Source organism: Arachis hypogaea, chromosome 14, assembly GCF_003086295.3.
Source record: "Arachis hypogaea cultivar Tifrunner chromosome 14, arahy.Tifrunner.gnm2.J5K5, whole genome shotgun sequence".
Classification (NCBI taxonomy): domain Eukaryota; kingdom Viridiplantae; phylum Streptophyta; class Magnoliopsida; order Fabales; family Fabaceae; genus Arachis; species Arachis hypogaea.
In genome coordinates, this window is record NC_092049.1 from 118,907,967 (window position 1) to 118,927,880 (window position 19,914).

Below are 19,914 nucleotides of genomic sequence, written 5' to 3' on the forward strand. Positions count from 1 at the left end.
GCACGGGAACTATGATTTCAAATGAGAAGAATTCAAAAATTGAAAGCGATGCAAAATCATACCTGAACCGGTGGATGAGGATGACCAGCGAATGGCCATTGCTGAGGCCAGTGATGAGATCATGGACGGAGCGATGGAGAGAGCGGCGGCGGTGAAAGAACCTCGTGCGATGGAGAGAGCGTGGACGGAGAGAGGAAGAAGCTCTTCACTTGTGTGAAGTGTGAATGGATCGCGAGGGTAGGATCTGAGTTAGGGTTAACTCAATATTTTCGATGGAAAATTTTAAATTACAGACAAATTTTTCGTCTGTAATAATTTAATAAAATGCAGCATTTTTGTCCATTTAATTACAGACAGATTTTCCGTCTGTAATCATTTCCCACGAAAAAAAATTTAATTTTTCCGACAGAATTATCGACGGATTCTCTTTTCCGTATATAATTTATGTTAATTCATTTTTTTTGTTTTTTGACAAAAAATTTCTCTCAAATTTCATTTGTATTTCTATGGGATAAAATCCGTCGAAAATATCTGTCTGTAATAACTAGTTTTCTAGTAGTGTTAAAATAATTAGGGGTTGTGTTTCCTTGGCATGGGCTATAAATAAAACTTTGTTAAGGTCTTATTAGCATCAAGTCACAAGACACAAAACACTAAGTAATGAAAGTATTCATTTGATAGCTTCGTATGTGTGTACTTTTTTTTGTTTTGAGTGAGTTCTCTTGTAAGAGTGAGTGTAATATTATAAAGTGTGTAATAATATTATGAGGATTGTGAGTGATACACATCAAAGTTTGATCATACTCTTTAGTACTCATTTTTTTTATTGGAAAGATTGCAACTTCATTCAACAGGACAGATGATATCTGGCAAGGCTAGATTTAATACATGTTAAGGGGCTTCTTCCATCCACATTGAATTTGGAGTGCAAGTTCATGAGCTACTTTGTTGCCTTTTCTCCCAACATAGCTGAAATTAACTAATCTAAAATTCTCTAGTAAAGCAAGAGCATCAATAATAAAAGAGCCAAAATAGGTCTCCACTTTCCTTCCCTATTTGAGTGCATTCACAACCTCTAAACTATCACTCTCAATAAGCATATGCTTCTGCTTCATGGACCTCTAAGTTGAAAGGAATGGCCCACGATGCTGCCGCTAAAATAAAACCCATTTCATCTTTAACTACCACTCCAATGTCACAATTACCTCTATTAGAAACTGAGGCATCAATATTAACTTTTACCTGGTCGGTTGGTGGAGCTTTCCAGCAATGCTTTAATTGGGAATGAGGGACCAAATTTGATCTTATCTCTTCTCTTCATCCCTGCTCCTTCCAAAAGTCCTCACAAAATTTTGTTGCTCTCTTGATGTCCTCTTCAATTGGTATGTTTTACCCTTCAAAAATCAACAAGTTTTGGACCCTCCAAATTTGGTTCAAGAGCATGCAGAACAACATTTTCTCTCTGTTTTGGAGGTTCTCCATCGTCTTCATCATCCAATCTCCCACCTCTTGGTCCATGCTAGCCTCAGTTCACAGAGTTGGGAGACGCAAACTAAAATTGACGGGCGAACCAACTATCTTTCAGGATATGGCTCTCCGTTTCTTCCCCCTCCCAGCACCATTGGCAGAGCAGTGTGTCTCCTACCCCGCGGCGGAAAAGGTTTTTCTTGGTGGGTAGTGATTTGTGCAAGACTCTCCAGAGAAAATTAAGAATTCCTAGTGGGGTAGTTAAATATAAAAATACCTTTAAAAATATGCTACGTCAATTATGTTATTAATGGAAAAATTCTGATTTTAATAATATATTTCAGTCAAATTAACTAGTTAATATAATTGATTTTTTTTTTCAGGTATTCTTGTCACTACTACCTTTATTGGAATAATTTGATTGGCTCTGATTTTGGTTTTAAATTTCATGATATACAATTTTGACTCTGAACATGTCATCTCTTGCATTCTTCCAAATGAAATTGTCTTCTTAATCTATTCTAAAAATTGAAATTTCTGTGATCTAATTTGCTTCAAAGAGGAAAAATATTTTATCAATTAGCACTCTATTCCACTCTCTTCCATCTGCTAGCATTAGGTCTTCCACTATTGAGTGCTTTTCCAAGCTGTGTTGGGAGCTCTAAATCTTCGACCCATTTTGTTTAGGTAACCAGGGATCTTTCCAAATTTTGAATCTTCTACCATTACCAATCTTTCAATATCCACCTCTCTCCAGTGCTGGATTTGCCTCCCATATACTCTTTCATGTGTAACTTGATACAACTTTTAGGTCCGAGTTGAGGAATTCTTTTCTGCAGAAATACTTACTCCTTAGGGTTTTGGCTGCTAGTGAGACTAAGTTCTTAATGAGTCGCCATCCTTGTTTTGCTAGTAGAGCTAGGTTAAAAGCTTCTATATTTCTGAGGCCTAGGCCTCCTTTTTGCTTCAGCAAATACATCTTTTTTCATTTTACCCAACATATCTTCTTTTCTCCCGATTTGGCCCGTTCGACTCAATCTTGGGTCGATTTCTTTAAAATTGGTGTCAAAATTCTCGTTTTAAATTTCTCTATCACATCAAACCATAAAAACATCATTTCTTACTTTCTAGAATATATTTTAATCTATGGATTAATTAGCCATTAATTAACCGGATTTTACGAAAGTTCCTCTTTATTGGGATGAATATGAAAGTTCATGTTAATATACATTCATGAGTTTCAAACAATTTTATAATTCATAAACCTCTCAAAGTGAATTCCAAAAACAAACGCAAGGATCATGAAGCAAGCTGGATGACGGAAATTACATACCTTTTTAGACTTTGCATAAAGTCCCATGCTGGCAATAAAGAGGCAAATATCTTTGGTGATTTCACCAACAGTTTTTATTTTGTGTTATTTGTTAGAATCCATCAACAGTTCATGGTGGTATGAACTCAATCATGGGTAACAACTCAATCGATGGTATGAACATGTAAATAATTATTATTATGAATGAATTTTGTTGGGCATCAATCTAGCATCAACTAAATTAAGAACAAATCAAAAACAAAAACAAGTAATAATTTAAAGTTCCAATAATACTAAATTACTATTCAGAACAAGTAAAAAAAAAGTAACAAATCAGAAAAAATACCACACAGAACAATAATCAACAACCCTAATATTCACAAGTTTTGATAATCAAAAACAACATCCCTAATCAGAAGTTCTAATAATCAAAATCAACATTTTTATCCCTAGTCAGAAGTTCTGATTATCAAAATCCCTATTCCCTAATCAAAACATTAATTCATTATAATAATTAATTATTTACCTGAAAAGAGAAGAAGATGACGACTGGAGAAGAGAGTAGAGAAGAGGTGGCGCAGCTAACAGGGACGAAGATGAGCTTGCGACGGTGACACAGCGGCACGAGCTTGAGGCGGTGACGACAATGGCGAGGCGGGCTGGACAGCTGCAGCAGCGTGAATCCTCCCTCTCTCAATGCGCGTCTTTCACCATCGACCTCGACGGCTCTCTCGCGTGCGACATGGATGGCAGCGGCAGCGAAGCAGCAGGACGCGGCGCGGTCTCCTTCCTTCTCTTCTTTTTTCCGTTCCCGAGCTATCTCCCTTCTCCTCTTTCTTTCTTTCTTTTTGCTTTCTGCTGTTGCTGCTGGGTTGTATTTGGGAAGAGGAGGGGGGAGATTGGCAGCGGCTAGATTTAGGATTAGAGAGTGTGGGTGTGTGTTAAAATGAAATTAGGGTTAGAGTTTTAATTTAGGAATTTTTGGGTTAATTAAGATAGTGTAATTTTAATAAAATTAAGAGATAGGGTATTAATTTAAAATTTAATTTAATTATTAAAATTACTTTAAAAATATTATTATTTATTAATTTATTAATTGACTTTCAATTAAATATTTTAATTTAAAAATTAAAATATAAGATAATATAATTAATCTTTTATTCATAAAATTTAATAATATTTTACTTAATTTAAAATAATATAATTAATTTTTAATTTAAAATTTTAATATTTAAAATAAATCATATAAAATTTTAATTAGTTTTTAATTATTAAAATTTTTAAATTTTAAATATATAAAATATTTAAAATCATAAAAAATATATAAGAACCTTAATTAATTTAAAATTAGGTCACTCCCAAAACCATAACCATAGACTTTTTAGGTTACTCCTTTCGAAAAACCATGACTATAGACCTTTTTAGGTCACCTCCAAAACCGTGACCATAGACCCCTTTAGGTCACTCCCAAAACCGTGACCATAGAACTCTTTAGGTCACCCCAAAAACCGTGACCATAGACCCTTTTAGGTCACCCTTCTGAAAAACCGTGACCATAGACCTTTTTAGGTTGCCCTCCATAATCGTGATTGTTGACCCCTTTAGGTCACTCCTAAAACTGTGATCATAAACCCTTTTAGGTCACCCCCAAAAACCATGACCATAGACACCTTTAGGTCACCCCCCAAAACCGTGACTATAGACCATTTTAGGTCATCCTTTCGAAAAACCGTGACCATAGACCTTTTTAGGTCACCCTCCAAACCCGTGACCATAGACCCCTTTAGGTCCCCTCCAAAATCATGACCATAGGTCCTTTTTGGTCACTGTAAAAAATCGTGATTATAGACTCCTTTAAGTCATCTCCAAAACCGTGACCATAGATTCTTTTAGGCCACCCCCAAAATCGTGACCATAGATCTCTTTAGGTCACTCCCTAAAACCGTGACTATAGACTATTTTAGGCCACTCTTTTTTAAAAAATCGTGACCATAAATCCTTTTTTGTCACTCTCTAAAATCATGATCATAAATTTTTTTAGACCACCCTTTTTTAAAAAAACGTGACCATATATACTTTATGGTCACCCTCTTTCTAAAAATCGTGACCATAACTTTTTTTTTTGTCACGCTAAAAAACTGTAATCATAGAGAATTTATGATTACAGTTTTTTATCGTGACCAAAAAAATCGTGACCATAACCAAAATGTTGTATTGTTTTTTGTCTTGTTCATTAAGAGAATTTTTTCACATTAAAATTTTAGTATTACTTTCTCTTCCTTAACTTATTTTATTGGCATATTAATCTCATCACTCTCCACACAAATTATGTGGGCCACTTTCGCTCTCACTCTTATCCCTAACAAAATTTACATTGTTCATTGCACATAAATGATCACCATTTATTTTCTTCCAAAAAAAAAAATCACCATTTATTTACTATGGTTCGCACACATACAAGCATTCTGAAATTAGACACAAGAAAGGATTGCAACCATAGTTTTACAATTTAGTTGCTATTATCACAGAAGAAATTACATAAAAAAAAAAAAAAGAACCGATGCTTTTTCAGCTAGCATTCTCATTTGCACTCTACTTGCTTTATAAGAAAGATTAAAATCATACTTGGTTCAAAACCACTGGGCATGTATATATTCATCAACGAGTACCAAAGCATCTGCGACCTCTTTCCAGGTTCAAAAACCCAATGTTCTCCATGGTTCCAACAGTGTTATTCTTGAAGTTGCACATCTCCTCCAACATAATCAAACGTTGAAGATGTTGGGTTCTCCTCTCTTCCACGCAAGATTGAATCCTCGTTAGTCTAGGCCATCCATGTCCATGACCATTATTATTACACATGCAATGATTTTTATTATTGTGAGTGTTCCCCATTCTTGGGTTGCAAAGTTGTTTATTGGTGTAACTAGCTTCTTCAAATAGCCCTTCATCAAAATGGCCCTTCAACACTTTTGTTGTTGTTGGTACATTATTATTATTCTCATTTTCTTCTTCATTTCTTGATGATGAGTTGTCACAGTATTGAACATTGGAACATTTGATGGAGTTCATTGAGCTTAGAGAGCTTGCATCATCATTCATTGATAATGGATCCTCTGCAAAGAGTAGTAGTAGTACTTTTTAAGTATGCCCTGTATCCAATCCAATATACATGCAATTTGAAGTGACACACTTTAACCAATTGTTGTAACATGTAATAAATAAATAAATAAATTTTGATATAATTTAGATATACTAGCTGCTAGTGAATGCATATTATGTGTTACATAATTTAATGCAGTGAGATGTTTGTTATCTGAACAAAAAATAAGGATATCAAATGAGACATCTACAGTTTTAATTAAAGTATACAGACATGCAGTGATTATATAATGTGAGAAGGCATTAAATTATAATTACAATATTTTATATTTGAAAATTATTTGTGATTCCCGATAGATGTACATATCTACCTCGATGTAGGATGTATTCCTCATTATGCATAGAAATGATATTACAGTCAATTAATTGCTCCATTCACATAAGGCAATTATTGGACAAAAATATGTAGCATATTATATAAAGGTAGACCCCACAATTGTTTTTTTTTTATCAAATATGTCACACCACAATTTTAAGTACAGATATCAATCAATACTCTTATATGTTACAATAATAATAATAATAATAAATTAGTCTTAAAAATTTTTAATTTGATACTTAATTTTTTTAATAAATTATAATTATTAATTTAATTTTAAATTTTTTATTTTATTAGATAAATTAGATATTGCATCATCAAAAGGCTAATGGAACTTAGTTACATACACAGAACGACATAAGAATTTATAAATATTTTATGGAATTTTTATATATTCTCTAAATAACAATGAGAAATGATTTTACTAAACCTGATAGTTTCTAGTAGAGGAATTTGAACGTAAAAATTGTTTTACCTAACGAAATAAAAATGTTAAAAATTGATTTAATAATTAAAATTTGTTAGAGATAATAGTTTCTTATTAAAATAGTCTATAAATAAACTAATTATTTGGGTATAAGTGTGTTACTTAAAACAAACAAACTCTTTTGTATCGCAAACAAAAAATATTAGAAGATCATCAAAATTTATTATTTTTTATTATTAGTTAGTTATTAATTTAATTTTTTTAGTCTAGGAATTCAATAACATACTTTATTCTATATTTATAAACATTCATGGCTAATAGATGACCAAAAACAATAAATTTTGATGATTCTCTAACATTCGCCTATAGAAAAAACGGTTATTAGTTGAAAGGTTTATCCAAGTGAAACTCAAATAAGTTTAATCATATATGTATGAAATGGACTAGTGAAATATGAGAAAATTAATGTAACACATACCTTGAGGCCATTGATCCGGAGCAGAGGGACAATTATTCCCATTATTATTAAAACGGGTCTTGTATGAGGAACAAGACATGTTGAGTGAGCCAGAAGATGGAGTTGTTGATGATGACGACGACGATGATGATGATGATGGTAAGAAGAAAGGATGATGGTTATTTATGTCTTCATCTTCTTCTTCATAGTTAAAGCTATCCTGTCTTTGGTGTTGTTGATGAAAACAAGAAGGGTCCCTCCAAGTTGGAACTAAAGCTGATACTTCATGATCTATCATTGCAGCAATCTCCAATGGTTCCAAGTGGCTGATTTCAAGTTCCTTTACCATTTCCATGGCTACCTCCATAGCTGTGTCCTTTATTGTGTCAAATGGAAAGAACACGTTTCTTGTATGCCCTGCATTCGTACCACAATATTTTTACTAAACAATTTCATATATTCTAACAATTTGAATGGCCAAAGGTTTAGCAAAAATAACATAATTCTCAAAATGGGATAGAAATGTGAAATAATAATATGTTACAAAAAATTAATAAAAAACTAGTGACCAAAATTAAATGTGAAATTCGCTGCTTTAATGTTTAGTTTCAATTCAATTTAAATTTTATATTATTTTTAATTATTTCATCAAGATAATTATACAAAAAATAAAATTTTATTGATTCTTTATTAAAATGATATCAATATTTTAAAGTGAAACTAATTTTATTTCATCTATTAATTTTAAATCGATTTACTTATAAATATCAACGTTGATACTCTAAAACTACTTTATTAAAATTTCTCTAAGTTTATCAAACATTACATACATATAATAGTTGCTAAGCTTATTATTGTTTTTATCATCAACTAATATAAACACTTCAATTTAAAGTACATGTATATTTTAGATGAGCCAATCCCCGCAAATTATTTTTTATATTGGAGTGAAGATGGTGTTTTTTATTATTATAGAATATAAGGATGTTGATCTCAGATGTGGTACTGATTGATTTAAAATGTAAAAATTGAACTTTCCGAATTTCGAAAGAACAAAAATTGGATCCTATGCCGATTTATGAACTTCAAAATAAAAAAATAAATAAAACGGATCCTCCAATTTAATATTTTTTTAAAAATTTTCTTATAAAATAATCGGACTATCCGTCTCATACTAAATAAATAACACATACAAAACTAACATAATTGGATTGCACACTTTTATCCGTAATAAAAGTTTTTAGCCCCAAATCTCAAAGTTGAATGTAATATATACTTTTTGGGATGTACATACCATTAGCGTCAGAAATCTTGACTTTAAGAAAAACAGTGTTGATGTCCACCTCATTCATTGACCCGGTGATGGTCATGTCTGTGCTCTTCGCAACTTCTACAGTTGAATTAAGCTTCAAAGCTTGATTTGTGGGTAGTTTTGTGATTGGCACTAATGGTGATGCAATTGGATCATCAATGGCCAAAAATGGGTCCAACAATAGCTCCTTTGCTGATGGCCTCTTTGACACATGTGCCAAACATTTCCCCACAAATCTTTGGGCTTCAAAATCTTTGATCTTGTAATATGCATTTGGTAGCTTACCCTGGTAAATCAAATTATTAATTGACTAAAGTTTATAGTTTGAATGTGTAATAATAATGTTATTGAGCTTACCGAAATAACTTTCTTGTATATTTGAGCAGGGTTGAAGCATTCACTATATGGGAACTCAAAAGTAAGCATCTCAATCATGCACATCCCAAATGAGTATATGTCTACAAGCTCATTGTACTCTTCTTCATACAACTCTGGTGCCATGAACTCTGGTGTGCCTGAAACATCATAAACACAACAATAACTAAACAAAGATTAAAACAAAAAATTCTCAAGAAATTTATTGTCAAACACCTTAACAAATTTTAATTACCTATAACACTGTGAGCATGTTTGGAGCTAAGAAGTAGAGCTGCAAGGCCTAAGTCACCAATTTTGACTTGGCCCAAATGGCCATTGACAAAGATATTGTCACATTTGAGGTCTCTATGGATGACAGGTGGGTTGTTGCTGTGCAAATACTCCAATCCACTCAGAATCTGGCGTGCCCAATTCTTGAGCACTCTCATTTCTACTCTTCTATACTTGTGCCTATACTCTCTAAGGGTACCGGAAGTGAACAATTCGGTGATGAAGTTGAAGGTTTTGCGATTGAGATCAATCCAAGAACCATAGAAGATCATCATTGATTTGTGGGTGAGGTGCTTGAGGAGATGAACCTCTGAGTAAAGACGTTGAAGTTGTTCTGCTGAATGAAATGCATCTCCAAGGTGCACTTGGTTCCATGCCACTTCTATTCCAAGGTACTCATCAAATGCTCTATACACTCTTTTCATTGCTCCTTTCCCTAGCACTTCCTTCAACTACATACATACACCAACAATCATAAATAACTCAAAATAAGATAATGATGAATATATCCACTTAAGATGAGAATAGAATGAACTTACACGACCATATCTTCCAGAAGGATCAGTTTCAACATATCCAAACTGATGAGCCTGCTTCTTAACTCCATCACCACAATTACCATTGCACTCTCCATATCTCCCCTTATTCATCGCTCTGCCTTATTAATTACTTCTTATTATTCTATCAGATAACAACTCCACTCTACCAACAACCAAACACGCTACATATTTATAGATATAATAATAAATAAATTAAAGAAAATGAAAATGATGAGTGCTAGCTATAGAAAATCCTACAACTTATTACTTCTCATCATGAATAGTCAACACTGGTATGGATGAATCATGAATCATCCATGCCATTTCAACATCCTGCACGTGATCGAAGGCTAGTGTTCATAGCTAAATCAAACAAGTAGTGGAAGAACACATGTAGAAGGAGACAGAGAGTGATAGAACAACTATGTTAAGCTTTTTGTGGAAGAATTCAAATTGTTTAGCTTTTGTATGTTAACAATACAAGAATAATTTTGTCATGAGTTTATGAGGTTGAAGGAGACAATACACCTTTGATGGTGTGAATTCTCAGCCAAAAGGGTATTAAATTTATTCATAGCTGGTGCTTCGTGTCAGTTATATATAATTGTGGACAACAAAATATGGTTTCAGGGGGATATTATTATTCAATGTTCTTTTCAGCACTCTATACTAATATTTTAGAATTATTTAATTTCATCATTCATTTATTTGATTTTTATTATTTTATTAAATTTATTGAATTTTTAATACTTCTTGCAAAAAAAATATCTTATATTAAAATTTATTATGATATCTTAATAATAGTAGAGTTATGATTCAATAAATAATTATGGTATTTCTTAAAATAAAAAATTATGTACAAAAAAAGATTTTAATGCAAGATATTTTAGACTTTTTAAATAGTATGTAGAATAATTTACATCAATAAAATGAATAAAGAGATATTACGAGTTTGTTCTCCTTAAAATTTGTATATAAGTATATTTTTCTTTTATTTTATGTCATCCGTTATACCTAAAATTATTTTTTTTTCAATTTTCAATTGTTTTAGTCATTTTCTTGTTTTTAAATGATTTCTTCTATTAACTGTTTTTGTTAATATATCACCAAGAGATCCTTATTCATGACAGATTCTTGGCTTGGTGATTGTACTTAACATATAACAGTTTCATTTGCTTAGTTTTAGTTCAAATAAATTGACATAAAATTGTATTCTAAGTTTGGTGTTGCTATGCAACAAAATTTGGTTCCAATCCTTACAAGATACTTGCATCAATTCCAAGTAAAAGTGTCACACTAAGTTTGGTGTGCCACTTATCTTTTATGCAATGTATCATGCACACCCTCTTATTTTTGCAATCACAATGTTTCTGTCTCTTGTACCTTGATTGTTATCTCTAATTTTGCTTGCTTAAAATACATGTAATACTAACATTTCATTGTGTAAGACACTCATGATCCATCTTAGCCTCATAGCCATTGTTCTAATTGTTGCTTGAGGATGAACAAGCATTCTGAGTTTGGCAAGGGAAAGGGAAGAATAAGAGGAAAATGACAACAATAGAGAAGATGAATTATAAGGTTGTAAAGTTCCTTTTCCTCTCATTTGTTTCCAGCACTTTAAATTGCATGATTGTCTTTATCTTCTCTGTTTACATATGTGTATGAATAAGCATAGCTTGAATTTTGATCTGCAACATGTTGCTGTGACATTATGACTACCAACTTGAGTTTTGTGAATTCAAAAGCAATAAAGCATCATGATCATAAACAAACAAGGAATTAAAGAAGAATTTAGCATGTGCATACAAGTATTGGAAGGCTAGTATGGTTAATTGTTGCTCAATTGCATTGGACTTTATTTAATTGAAGTTTTCATCTAGGACATTTTGTAAAATCTTTTGAAATCATAAAAACCTTGAAAAAGCAAATACAGTTACAGCAAGAAAAGCAAAAGGGAAAGAATAAGAAAGCAGAAGGCTCTGAGTACCAATGACAATTCCATTGTTAAGTACTTGTGGTGTTTATGTATCAAGCAAAAAGCTTGAAAACAAAACACTTAGAAGTCAAGGCTAGGCTCAAGTGCAAATGCACTCCCTCAAAGCTCAAGGCTCTGAACATCAATGATTAGAGAGTAAAGAAAAGAAACAAATGAGCTTAAAGAAGTCCTCTAATTAAATGCTTGTAGTGCTTATGTATCAAGTGGTAATACTTGAAAACAAAGCATTTAGAGTTGTAGTTTTGTTATCAACTCATGGGGCAAAGCACCCAAAAAGAGAAGCTAATAAGAAAATCAAAAGCTTGTTTCAAGGAAGAAACATAAGGAAAAGATTTCATAAAATGAGCTAGATAGAAGCATCAATTATTTACATTTCTTTTGTGATTATAGCATACATAGAAAACTAGCCTACCATGAACATTAACTGCTATTCTTCTCACATTGGATTGTCAATCTTTATTGCATGATTCTTTTCTTGCTTGAGGACAAGCAAGGTTTAAGTTTGGTGTTGTGATGACATGTCATCATGTCATGTTTTTCTATACTTTTTCATACAAAAAATTTGATAATTAGTGCTTAAATATTGCATTCTTTTGTGTTTAAATGATATATTTCTTTGATCTTTTGATTTGATAAACTTTGTAGGAAATAAGAAGAAAAAGAAACAAAAGAGCACAAAATAAGCTAAAAAGGAGACAAAAAGAGTTTTGGGGCACACTTTGAAGTTGGAGCACACTTTGATGCCTTAGGCCACGCTTTTAAAAGCGTGGCCCATGACCATGAACGAAGGAAACAAAGGCTAGCGCTCAATTACAGGGAGCGCTACGTTAAAATTGTTAACTTTTTCGGATTTTTTTTTAGCCTTGTGACAGCATGACCATGCCTTCTTCAAAGGACCATAACTTGAGCTACAGATGTCCGATTGATGTGTTTCCAGTTGCGTTGGAAAGATGATATTCAGAGCTTTCCAACGATATATAGCAATACATATTTGGCATGAAATTGAAGCACAAGTGAAAGGCATCTTTAAGGCCCAAAAATTAAGCATAGCGCTCACCAAAGTGAAGCCAGCAAGGTTCGAAGAGAGAACCAAGGGAAGCAAAGTAGCGCTCCGTTTCCTTACCTCACTGAGCGCTACCATGCACAAGGAAATGGGCTTGGCACGAGACAAAAATTGGAAGGCACAGAAAGCCATTGAGCGTTGCGTTCAAATCACCAACGGAGTGCTACAATTGAAGCCTAGTTCGAAGCCTGGGACAAAGTCAGTGAGCGCTACGTTTGCTCACTTAACCGAGCGCTCTACTGGAGTATGGCTCCAACCAAATTCTAACCAACATATCCTGACTCACTTGAACCAAGCCACTCCTGACCCATTCATTCAAGGCTAATTTTGAAAAGCCCATTGACACATCAAAGCAAGCAAAACTCATGGATATCACTCAAAAGCACAAGATACAAATTAGATTAGGAATTTTATTTGAATTTTGTTTTAAATTTTATTTTTATTTTTTATTTTTGTAAAAGTCTATAAAAAGACATATGTTCCATTTTAGAAGGAGGCTGGCTCTGCTAGAGAGCATTAGGAGTAGGGTAGAAGGCTCGGGTAGAGAGCTTAGCTTTCTTTTTCCTTTTTTGCAATTTTTCATTTCTGTTACAATTGAATTCAAGTTGGCTTATGCAAATTTTTAATTTCTGAAATTCTCTGCTACACTTTTCTTTCCTGCAAATTTACTTTCTACAAGTTTACATTTGAAATTGTTGAGATCCAAATTTACTTTTTCTACAAATCTGCAATTCTGTTCTTATGCAATTTAACTTTTTCATTGAGCTTGATTTACTTTCCTACACATTTACATTTTATGCAATTGTTCTGATTGATTGATCTATTGCCTCCTTTACTTTCCAGCACCCAACCCCCTTTACATTTGATGCAATTTACCTCTCTTGTTCTTTAAGATTCTATCAATTTCCTTCCTGCAAGTGAGATCTGATGCTATTTTACTTTTCTTGTCATTCAAGCTTAAGCTAATTTACATTCTGCATTTTACTTTCACTGCCAATTCAGCTTCTGCACTTTTAATTCTTGCAATTTACTTTCTGTTGCTTTAATTTTATCCAATTCACCAATGTTAGCTTAACTAGACTAATCACTCACTAAAGTTGCTTGATCTATCAATCCTTGTGGGATCGACCTCACTCTAAGTGAGTTTTACTACTTGATGCAACCCGATACATTTGCCGGTGAATTTTGGTGTGGAATATGATTTCCACCCATCAAAGCCCTGACTGTTCTCCCTTATTTATAGAAGGAGAAGCCTCCAAGGTTGAAACTGTTGAACCGAGCCAACTTCTTCTTCTTCATGCAAAAACCGGTTCAGCCAAAGAGAGGAGAGAGGAAACCGAATGCTATAACCAACATGCAATTACCTCTGTGTCATCTCTTCTCACCAAGCTTCATCAATCCGAGCCTTCCATCTTGACTTGCTCTCCAAGAAGGATTCCTGACCCTTGATGAATTCTTGATTGCTTGACAGCTCCTCCTGCTCTTATCCTCTGCCTCATCCTCCACGTAGCTACAGTAGCTACCTCCTGTAGTGGTTGAGCAAAAGTAGAGACGAGTCATGCTTCCAAGGGATCTTCTTCCTCTGGCCGAGTTGGATTTCTTCCATTTTCAGGTATGGAGAGCTTGAGGCTTCTTCACCACTTCTTACCATAAGTGGCAAAGATCTCAGTCACTCCAAGCTTTGGATCTTCTTTTTTTCAATGCCATCATCACAATGGCTTCTTACTTGCACATAGCTTCACGGATACAGTGCCTAAACTCTGATAGCTTGCAACTTCTTCTCTGTGACATGACCGAAAGTGATGAGAGAAAGGAGAGAGAAGAGAGAAAACTTTCAATGTGATTTGAACAAAAGAATTAAGGGTAATGCTAGGGAGACAAAAAAAAAACAGTCAAAACTTGCCTTATTTAATATTCATTAATTGTCACAACAATTAATGAATGCTAAATGACAATTAATGAATGCTAAATAAGGCAACGTATGGCTGTTTTTGGCTGATTTTCTTTGGTTACCAAACATTTCTGAAGAATTAAATTGAATTAATTTTCTCTTCCCTTTTGCTTAGTGGCGTGTATCATTAATGTGGCAATCAAATCAATTGTTATTTCTCTCTCGTAGTTCTAATGCAATTAAAGCAAGTTGAATAAATTTAGAATCCATCCAAAGAGAGAGTGAGGTAACCAAATTAAGCATGCAACCTTTGCTTTCTTTCCTTTTTTGATTTCGGACCAAATTAGTTGGTCTCTCACCAAAATTGATTTGGGCTAATAATAATTAAATCTGGCCCAACTAATGTGATAATAATTCAGCCACAATTTTTAAAATATTATGTAACCAATGCTGAATTTTTTCAACATATTGGGCTTGCCATTTTTCTTTTCGACCCAAAGCAAAATCTGTACAATAAAATTATTAATTAAAAAATGTAAATTGAAAATCAAATTAATAATTTTATAATTAATTATTTTAATAATGTTTGATCATCAATTTAATTTTGAAATTTCCAAACTCATCACATAAATTAATTGTAATAAGCGAAGAAGAGAGACAGGAATATAACAGTGCAAGTGAAAAGAGTAAAATTAATTAAGGATATTTTTTAAAACACTTCTTACTTTCTGTATATTTCAATATTTACTAATTTTTTAAATTCAATCGATTATTTCAAAGTGAGCCGTTATTTAGGAATAGTGAAACTGTGAAAGTATTTACTTGATAACTAAAGTTGAGTGGTTGCAAAATAAATGCTCACATGGAGCACATATGAAGTGCACCCAATAATTTCTATGATTTGAGGAGATCATATTAGAATGACAAGGAGATGTGGATTAGTAAATGAAAAGACAACATAGGAGATTCAGAAAATGAAAATACAACTTTGGGAGACATACTCAGCAGGAAACATGGATTATATATATCTTTGATAAAAACATGCATATTATTAATTATTTGTGAATGTAGAGAAACAAAAAAGGTAGGGATCTTAAAAATCATATTCAAATTTTTAAATTATATAAACTATTTTTTAATTTTTTTTAAATAAAACATGTATAGTAATTTTTGTCATAAAAAATTTATAAAATTAATTAAATTTATAATTTAACTATTTTAATATTAAAAATAATAAAATTCATGAACAATAATTTTACTTATTTTAAAGTATAATAATAATTATTTATTAATAGTAATATATGTAAGACCCGGTTAATTAACGGCTAATTAACCCATAAATGAGAATTTATTCTAGAAAGCCAAAAATGTTATTTTTATGGCTTAATATGATAGAGGAGATTGGGACGAGAATTTCGGTACCAATTTTATAGAAAACGGACCAAGATTGGACCGAACGGGCCAAACCGGTCCAACCGGACCCAAAATGGGCCCTTGGCCCAACTAAACTAAACCAAAATCCTAGTTTTCAGCACTCTCTCTCCTCACTTAGCACTCAAACACGCTGAAATTGGTATGGAGGGGGGAAGAACACTCTCTCAAGTTCTCTCCCTTGGTTGATCTTCAAACCACCATAACTTTTGATCTAGAGCTCCGATTGCCGCACCGTTTGCGGCCACGCGTTCACCGCGGAGAGCTCTACAAAACTCATACAATCAATCTTGAAGTAAGCCACGTTTTGCTCTTCGAATTTCCAGCCTTGATTTCGAGTTTCATGAGCAAAAATGTTGAGATTTTGGGCTCTTTGATGTTATAGGACCCAACTCTCTTGGAGGAGAAGGTTAATCTTGTCTCCTTGGACTTTGGGTGTGATAAGATTCTCAACCCTAGTGTAATTTGTTGTTCTATGATGTTTGGATATTGAGATGTTGTGTATGGGTATGATGATTGTGGCTTAGGTTGTGTATATGTGAATATTGGAGCTTGATTGGTGATTTTGGAAAGCTTGGAAGAGGGTTTTGTGTGATAAAATCTGTTCTTGGAGGTATTGAGACCTTGAGAGCTTGTGGACAAGTGGTTTGGAAGTGCTCCGGTTGAGCGTGGGAAATCGGCTAAGGTATGGTTTCGGTTTTCCGTATCTAATATGTAATGTGGTAGAAAATACTTAGGCTAGAGGCCCTAAGATAGGCATTGAATTGTTGATATTGTTGAATGGTTGAGATATATGATGTGATCATATATGTGATTATAAATATTGATGCCTTGATTGTGTGATATATGAGAAATGCATGTTGTGATATATGCTTGATGGATAATTGAGGTTGAATTGATGGGTGATACCATGTTGATGGTGAGTATGATGTTGATTATGTATAATGATGGTTGATTGGAAATGGTATTATTGGAAATTGGGATGAGGGAGGATATATGACATGATAATATGTTTGTCCTTTAGCCATTTGATTGAGAAGTGTTAAAAGGGTTGGATGGTGATTTTGAGAAATTTGGTAAAATGTCAATGTGTGAGTTGAGGATGGCTTGATGTTGATTTTGGTACATTTTGATTGATTTCAAAGAAAAGGGATGAAATTGGCATGTTTTGATTGATTTTGAAAGGAGTTGAAAGTGGCTTGTTTTGAAAATGGCACTTTATGGTTTTGTATGAAAATATGGTTTTTGGGCATACTTTGACGGGACATAACTTGGAATACGGATCTCTGATTTGTGCCAAATCTGTTTAGAAATGAAATTGAATCCGGGATGTCCATGCCGTTCGAAGAACGGGTGAAAAATGATTTAAAATGAGAAAGTCATGTCCATCGGAAGATTGGGGGTTGAATCTGTAAATTCTGCAGCTTTTAACTTAGAAAATTTTTAGCAGAATGACCCCCGCGCGTAGGCGCACTTGGCGCGTATGCGCCGTTCTTCAAGAAAGCACCATCCACGTATGCGCGTGGTGTGCGCGGGCGCGTCGATGTGCTGCACCAAATGCCCAGCCATTTTCCCGAGAGTTGTGCCAGAGTTGTGCCAGTTTTGTGCCTGGGGCGCAAGAGCACCCACGCGTACGCGTGGCTGACGCTTGCGCGTCGTTTGGCTAATTTTCAATCCGCGCGTTCGCGCGTATGACGCTTGCGCGTCGATGAGTTTTAAGGCCATCCACGCGTGCGCGTGGAATGCGCGTACGCGTGGCCCTGTTTTCATCCCAAAGTTGATTTTTGAGTTTTAAAAGCCAAATTTCATACTTTTAAGCCTCCGATCTCACCACTTATGTCTTGAATCATTATGATATGCCTAGCATGAGAAAAAGGGCTAGTGAATGTGGTAACTTGCGAGTGAAGCAAGGGGAAAAATGAATGATCATTGAGGATCAAAGATGATTATGTGAGATGTGGAGGATGGCGGTGGAAGTGCTTGTTATGCCGTGGGCCGAGGGGCCGTAATTGTTAATGAATTGGCTGGTTATGGATTTAACCGTGAGCCGGATGGCTAGATTATTGCCGTGTTACGGCGGAGCCATGATTATGGCTAAGTATAAATGCATATATGTTGTTGAATGAATTGTGAATGTTTGCACTTCCACCATCGGAGATGATGGTTTCCCTGGGAGGAAGCAGTGGCTAGCCACCACATGCTCCAGGTTGAGACTCGAAGCTCTTTTGACCCTATGTCATAAGTGTGGCCGGGCACTGTGAAAGGCCCGGATGAGCTCGCCCCAGTAAATATTCACCAATGAGGGTGATGGATATGGATCATGATTATGATCAAGTTTATGATGAGTATAACTCGAGTTGGGGATGCGCGACAGAGGGACAGTGCAATGGTTAGCTACCAGGACTTGTCGGGTTGACTCTATAACCGACAGATGATATCATCAGCCACTAGGGACAGGCATGCATCATAAGCATACTACATGAATTGTTTGAGATTGCCTATTTGACTGCATATTACTTGCTAATTGTCTAAATGCCTTATCTGTTCCTATTCGTAAATCTCTTGTCTGATATAACTGTGTTTGCTATATTATACTCCTGCTGGTGGTTGGGAGGTCTGAAGGAATTGGAAAGGGAAGTATTAGTTAGACTGAAGAATATTTAGTCAGTTGCCACTTATGGTTTAGCTCGTTTATAAGCTTTGATATTATATGGAGGAAGTTCTAGGATTGCCTTCGGCTTTCCTCTATTATTATGTATTATATATGTGGAAGCTGTTACCATGCTGGGGACCTCTGGTTCTCACCCATGCGGATTTTGTGGTTTTCAGATGCAGGACGCGAGGCTTCTCGTTGAGGCATGCTGGAGACTTCTGGATTAGCGAAGATCCTTGTTCTCGGGACTCTGTTTTGGTTTATATATCTTGTTTAGATACTTTTATCTCCATTAAATAATACAAACTGTGATGACTCCTCTTATAGGAGATTTTTGGAGAGTAGGGTTCTGTATTTGTGTCCCTTTGGGTTTCCTTTGGGTTTTCCTTATTTTATTATATGTATATATTTCTATGCTCGGACCGGTTATCTTCGCAACCGGATTTTGAGTCTTGATATTCATGTTTTTGACACTCCCTTGTATATATATATAATCTCGCGTTAGCTTATCCTTTGCTCGTTTCGTTATCGATCGGAGTGTTGCGCTTTCGAGTTACGGTTTTTGTTTACCCCTTTTCCTACAAAGGCTCCTAGTTAATAACAATCATTCATACTACTATACGTACTAAATTTTTGTTTTAGAGGTCGTAATATCTTGTCATCTCTGAATTATGACTTAAGCATAAGACTTTGTATGGTAGGGTATTACATTATGGTATCAGAGCAGTTCGTTCCTGTAGAGCCTGAGGGACGGACTGACTATGCTTCTGTGCATTCTCTGTATGTGTGTTATGTGCTGTTAGTATATCTACTTGATATAATTGGCATAAACATTCATGAGCATACATTTGGGACTTTGAAGCACTAGACTTTCGATATTGAGACTGATCAACTTAATATCGATTATTTGGTGTGTATAGGAACCAGATGGCGCCTCGTGGACGCGGTAGAGGTCGTAGGAGGAGTCGTAATAATGCTCGTGCGCCAGAGAATAACCCTAATGACCCGTTGAACTTTATGACTGCGTTGGAAAACATGGCTGCTGCTATGCAAGCCACTGCTGAGGCTCTTGGTCAATAGATGAACCACCATGGTAATGACGGAGGTGGAGTTCAGGGCCCGATGACACTGGCAAACTTTTTGAAGGTTAATCCCCCGAAGTTCAAGGGAACTACTAGCCCGACTGAAGCCGACACATGGTTTCAGGCTATGGAACGAGCACTGCAAGTGCAGG

General features: G+C 34.6%; 1 protein-coding gene across 2 annotated transcripts; it reads right to left on the minus strand.

Moving 5' to 3' along the window:
- Window positions 1–5,180: 5,180 nt before the first annotated feature.
- On the minus strand, window positions 5,181–10,314 carry LOC112743829 (probable serine/threonine-protein kinase WNK5). Of its 2 annotated transcripts, none has more exons than XM_025793186.3 (6): window positions 9,644–10,314; window positions 9,067–9,556; window positions 8,814–8,971; window positions 8,439–8,742; window positions 7,166–7,561; window positions 5,181–5,895 (listed from the first exon to the last, which is right to left on the minus strand). In XM_025793186.3, the coding sequence occupies exons 1-6, from the start codon at window positions 9,752–9,754 to the stop codon at window positions 5,438–5,440; spliced, it is 1,917 nt and encodes a 638-aa protein (XP_025648971.1). In that variant the 5' UTR covers window positions 9,755–10,314; the 3' UTR covers window positions 5,181–5,437. The 2 variants fall into 2 exon arrangements, with proteins under 2 accessions (XP_025648971.1, XP_025648972.1); XM_025793187.2 differs by having other exon boundaries at window positions 5,181–5,931; window positions 9,644–10,255.
- Between the last annotated feature and the right edge of the window lie 9,600 nt (window positions 10,315–19,914).